The sequence below is a fragment of the Orycteropus afer genome, unplaced genomic scaffold, assembly GCF_000298275.1.
Source record: "Orycteropus afer afer isolate SDZICR_OR568_19922 unplaced genomic scaffold, OryAfe1.0 scaffold00015, whole genome shotgun sequence".
Classification (NCBI taxonomy): Eukaryota; Metazoa; Chordata; class Mammalia; order Tubulidentata; family Orycteropodidae; genus Orycteropus; species Orycteropus afer.
This window is the reverse complement of record NW_006921602.1, coordinates 4,308,970-4,314,446: the sequence shown is the minus strand read 5'-3', so window position 1 is coordinate 4,314,446 and position 5,477 is coordinate 4,308,970. Positions and strand designations below refer to the sequence as shown.

Here is a 5,477-nt window from a genome sequence, read left to right as displayed (position 1 = left end):
ATAGGAGTCTGTTATTTACATTTTTCACAAATCTTGTGCACTGCACAATCGGGAAAAAGAGACCCCCCCCCAACAACCCCAGCACAAAAATGTGGTCCACTCCAGTGTCCCTGACCCCAGGCGGGGAGGACAGGTCGATAGAAATGGGAAAAAGAGACAAAGATTCATGAGGGTGTCTGTGGGAAGCTGGAGCCACAAGCCTCCAAATAATTCTATTTGTAACATCTGCCAGGATTGTTATGGGGGGAGGAGGAGGAGGAGGTGGCAATCCATCCGCGTCTGTAAGCCACGTCAATCCATGGCCAGGAGTCCGGACCGTGACGGGCATGCGCCCTCACAGCCTGCCAGGGCACACAGCCTGGAACTCGCGGCTGCTTGAGGCCCGTCCTCCACGTCCTCCGGGGCCCTGTGCCCGGGGTCTCACTGTCAGAGCCGAGTCTGTTTCTCCCAGAGTTTGACAGCCCTGTTAGAGTCCTTGTTTAGTAGATGACCTCATAAACTGTGGCCTTCTTGTCACCAGAGCCCGTTACAATATATTTGTCATCCGCTGATATATCACAACTCAAGACAGACGAGGATTCTTTAGACTGGAGAAGGAAGACGAAGAGGAGACGCCGGAAGGTGCAGGGTTGGGGAGCGGGGAAGAAAAAGACAGAAGGTCATTGACTCAGGACTCAACTGTTCATTTCAATACCATCTGAATTAAACTGCCCTCCCCCCAGAGGGAGAGTGCTTGAACACAACAGAGACGAGGCTGGGAGATTGTCAAAGTCAGCTCAGAGAAGCCTCTTCAGTGAGAGATCCTCCTTCTACTTGCTTTTTCCATAAGGACAAGCTCATTACCAAGATCCATTGTGATCTTTTAAAAATAAATTATAAGGATCAAAGCAGGACGTATTAGCATGAGCATCTTTCTGAGTTTTAAAATAAAAGGCATTTCTATCAGAGCAATCAGCAGGCCAGACTGTCAGGCTGATGACATTATGAAAGGTTCTGTGCTCTGAGTTTTCTGAAACAACCAGTCTAAGTAGAGAGACTCTGAAGGTTATGTGCATGACACACTGGACACAAGACATTTCCAGCATGAGTCCAGAGTGGTTTGTGAACTATGAGAGAGAGAATGCAAGTGTGGGTGAGAGACAGAGACTGTGAGCAAAAGTGCATGTGTGTGTGAGTGAACAAGAGTGAGAAAATGTGTGTGAGAACAAGAGTATTTGTGTGAGTGAGCAAGAGCATGTGTGTGAAGAGTGAGAAACCGAGACAGAAAGCAAGAGTGCATGTGTGTGTAAGCAAGAATGTGTGTGTAAGCAAGAATGTGTGTGTGAGCAAGAGTGCATATATGTGCAAGTGAGCAAGAGTGTGTGTGTGCACATGCATGTGAGAGACAATGTGTATGTGCATGCAATAGGTTGGGCCCCAGATCTTGAAAAATTCTAAAATGCTTCTTCCTTCCCTCTTCTTACTGTGGACCCTCTTATACTGAATTGTTGAGAGAGGTGTGCTAACTGACTTGCACAGCTAACACTCCTCTGAAAAAAGGCTGCACATAGTTTGCGCAACTGCTGAGAGTACCTCCTGTGAGCACTCAGCACACAGGCCCAAGCAGAAGCACATTTTTACCCCTCTTCACTCTATCAATCTAGCAATATTATTAGCTGCTGTTCAGTTGGTCCCCAAAAATCACGGTGACCTCATGCACAATGGAATGAAACTGACTGATCCTGCACCATCCCCATCATCAGACCACTGTGATCCATAGGGTTTTCATTGGCTGAGTTTTGGAGCTAGATCACCAGGCCTTTCTTCTGCATCTGTTTTAGTGTGGCAGCACCGCTGAAACCTGTTCAGCATCACAGCAACACACAGGCCTCCACTGACAGATGGGTGGTGGGTGCAAATGAGTTGCATGGGAGAGAATCAAACTAGGGTCTCCCGCATAGAAGGCGGAAATTCTACTATCAAACCACCACCAATACCCATAACATCCTACAACCGCCCCTGCTAAGAAGGTGTCACCCTTAGGGGTCAGAACCATTAGCAGCAGAGCATGTGTTCCTTGGCCTTCCTGGGTCTCCATTTTCTCTGAAACATGAGCTGTGCTCACACACCAATATCCCCAAGTCCAGTGGTGTCACTAGGGTTAGTGTCATCCAGTGCAGTAACTCATGGTGTCACCCTGCACTGTGGGCAATGCTGGCCCAGCAAATCAAGCAGGGCCAACAATCAAGCTGTGCAGTCACGCCTTCATGGCCCCCTAAAGCTCCACCCCTCTCCCACTGGTCAAGGCAGAGACCATCCTCTCTGCTCAATGGCTAAGGGTGACTGCCTTAGGCTACATGCCTACAGCCTGTCCTAACTGGCTGCTTACAGGAGTGGGGTGGTAGTGACCAGTTTCAGCACTGGGCAAGGGATGACAACAATCCTAATGACTCCACTGCCTTGATGGTCTTTCTCCCCATAGCACACCTCTCTCTGCCCACAGCCAGATACCCAGGCGTTATTTTGATGCTACTCCCTCCAACAGTGTATGTGTGTTGGGGTTCACTCTGTACCCTCTAGCACCCCTCCAGTGATACTGACAAAGCCCTCTCATCTACAGAACCCATGTTTTATTCCCAACAGGTGGAGCTGGGATGGGGCAAGGGCGGTCTGACCCTGGGTCCTGATGCCTTGCTTCTTGCTACCCCCACCCATATCACAGTGCCAAGATGGTGGATTATACCTGAAATATGCTGGCTCCATAAGGTGTCCTCCAGGCGTTCAGAAGGTTATCTTTCCCAGTACTCACAAACCACTTGCCTGCAGGCAGAAGGTGCAGGAATTGTTAGCATGTGGCCTGCTGCCCTCTGAGCACGCGCGCCCCAGCCTGTCCACCGCAGCTGCCCAGACAAGGCTGGCTGCCATGGAAACGCGGTATGAACTGCTAACCAGCACTAAGCATGAATCTCCACTTGTGAGAGACATTTTACAAGAGATACACCTAACAGATACAGGGAGCCAGAGAAGGCTTTTCTAGGCAATCAAGGGGGAGCCATGGGAAGACTGGGATGGGAAAAGGTAGGATGAGTTAATCTTAAAGGTTGGATGCACCAAAAAAAAAAAAAAAAAAGGCACTTTTTAAAGCCATGGAGATGAACTGACCCCTCCAAATTCCACTACAAAAAGGTGGCAGGAAATCATGGAAACAGAAAAGCCCTGAGTCTGCAGACCCAGCACAAGAGAGCCATTAGTGGGTACCACTCTTCTGTAGAAGCACTCTGCCAGGGCTGCCCCTGTACAGACTCACTACTGCTCCCCAAAGCCACAGGGCAGATGCCAAGCTATTCCCATCTGCAAAGAAAACTACATGGGGGTTCAGAGGGGATGAGAGTTGTCCAAGGGGCCACAGCTAGTTACTGAGAGAGCAGTTATTCAAATGCAGTGCTCCAAGGTGTCAGTGCCTATAGTCTTAACCCCTTGGAGGAATGGACCATACTGCTTTAAGGAGCTGCTCCTTTGCAGAAACTGGGATTGTTTCTGGCCTTGGTGTCTTGAATGCTTGTACCCTATGCTAGCATGTGTATGTGAAGGGCAAGGTAGGGAGTGAGGGTGGGGATCAGATCCCTGAAGGGATAGCAAAGGGGTACTGGCTCAGGGTTCTGCTCCTTCTGTATGCTTTGGGCCCCTCAAGTTGGGAACTGGCCCCATGGGCCAGGCCGCCCGGCTCCCTCTCCTATGCATCGGTCCTGGCCACCAGCCCTCACTCATGAGGCTCACCGCAATAGGCAAACTTGAGGGAGAGCACACAGCTCTCATGCAGGTGCAGCTGGTACTTGTCGGGCTTGGTATGGTGCAGCACCTCCACGTTGCTGCTTTCCATGCCCACAGCCAGCCACTCCCCGGTGGGGCAGTACCCCAGAGAGAAGATCTGTTTGGGGAGGGGAGAGACACAGAGTCAGCACTATCTTCCCTCCAGAGCCAGGTGTAGTGCCAAAAGGCCCAGGCTCAGGTACTTTGGGGGTTCAGAGTCCCTTCCCTTCCCCTCAGGCCCCTTCCCATTTCACCTCCCCACCATTTGCAAAATAAGCCCTCCCCAAGGCCAATAACCCAGCAGTATGGGATATCAGTTTCAGTCCCCATTGTATAGGTGAGAAAGTTAAGGCTCATAGAAAATAAAGAGCCGTAAAACCAGGATTCAAAAAAGTACATAGATATTTCACTTTCAAAGCCACCCTGTCTCTGTGACAAAATTTTGCCTTTACTTAAGAAAAAATGTCAGGTAAATACAAAAATATTAAGTATCTAGTATTAAAACTAAAGTGAGTAATAAAAAAAAAAAAAAACCAATAATAATAATACCTGTGTTTTTACTGAATGATTTCTATGAGCCAAGTTTATGGCTAAAGCTTTAGCAGGATCAGTTCAGGTGCTCATCAGACTTCTGAGGCCAGCTACAATCACTCCCAAAAATGGAGGCCCAAGAGTTCAACATTAGTGGGGCCAGAATCAAATCCAAGCAGCAGAGTTCAACTCCAAAGCCTTACCCACTTGATTATACTGCTGCTTCCTCCAGGAAGCCTTCCCAGATTGCTGAGGTTGGTCCTACGTTCCTTTTACACCTGAAAATTGGGGCCCCTTAGGAGAAGGGAACATACTGCTGTCGGGGAGGCTAGAGGAGCCTCAGGCCTCGCACCTGGGAGGTGAAGTCATGCTGCTGCAGCTGCCGGCCCTCCCGCAGGTCCCAGGAGCGCACAGTGTTGTCCAGGCCCCCAGTCCACAGCTTGGTGCCGTCATGGGAGATATCTATGCAACTGGCCCCATCTGTGTGGCCCTGGAACTGCCTATGGAAATCAAGCAAGGGGAAGGGGTGAACATCACTGACAAGTCAAGCTGGCAGCAGTTCCAGGAAGTGGGCCAGCTCTGCCACTGAGCAAAAGGGAAATGGAGGTCCAAAAGTAGTACACCACCTGCCCAAGGTCCCTCAGTGAGCTGGCAGCAGAGCTAGGCCTGGGCCCTTCTGCTCCACTCAGGGTTCTGTCTGGCCTCCTGAGACTGGGGCCCTCCAGGGCTTTGGGGTTGCTTAGGCCAGGCCAAAGCGGCCTGGGGTTTCAGGCAGCCCACAGTGCTCTGGAGGAGGCAGCACTGGAGGCCCAGGATAAGGAGACAAGGTTTAGTAAGGCCCTTAAACATTTTCTTATTTTTATAAAAAAAAAACTCATAAGGTGATCAAAAAAGAAGAAGCAGGCCCCACTGCCTTTAGGACCTAACTCCTTAGCTGATACACAGTGGATCCTCTACTTGATGTGTTACTCCATCCTCTCACCCTGCAAGAACTACTTGGCCGATGAAGAAATGCTCACGATCATTAGCTATTAGAGAGATGCAAATCAAAACAACAAAGAGATACCATCTTGCTCCAGCACTAGTATCAAAGTTCAACAAGACAGAAAATAACAAATGCTGGTGAGGTTGTGGAGAGATTGGGACTCTCATACACT

General features: G+C 49.7%; 1 protein-coding gene across 1 annotated transcript in view; it reads right to left on the bottom strand.

Annotated features, from left to right (window-relative positions):
• Positions 1–479: 479 nt before the first annotated feature.
• Positions 480–5,477, bottom strand: part of TLE3 (TLE family member 3, transcriptional corepressor) — a 59,476-nt gene continuing 54,478 nt past the window's right edge. Inside the window, exons 17-20 of the mRNA XM_007957225.2 lie at positions 4,673–4,820; positions 3,757–3,907; positions 2,723–2,799; positions 480–587 (exon numbers count right to left, since the gene is read on the bottom strand). Coding sequence (XP_007955416.1) covers positions 480–587; positions 2,723–2,799; positions 3,757–3,907; positions 4,673–4,820 — 484 coding nt within the window. The remainder of the gene's footprint in view (positions 588–2,722; positions 2,800–3,756; positions 3,908–4,672; positions 4,821–5,477) is intronic.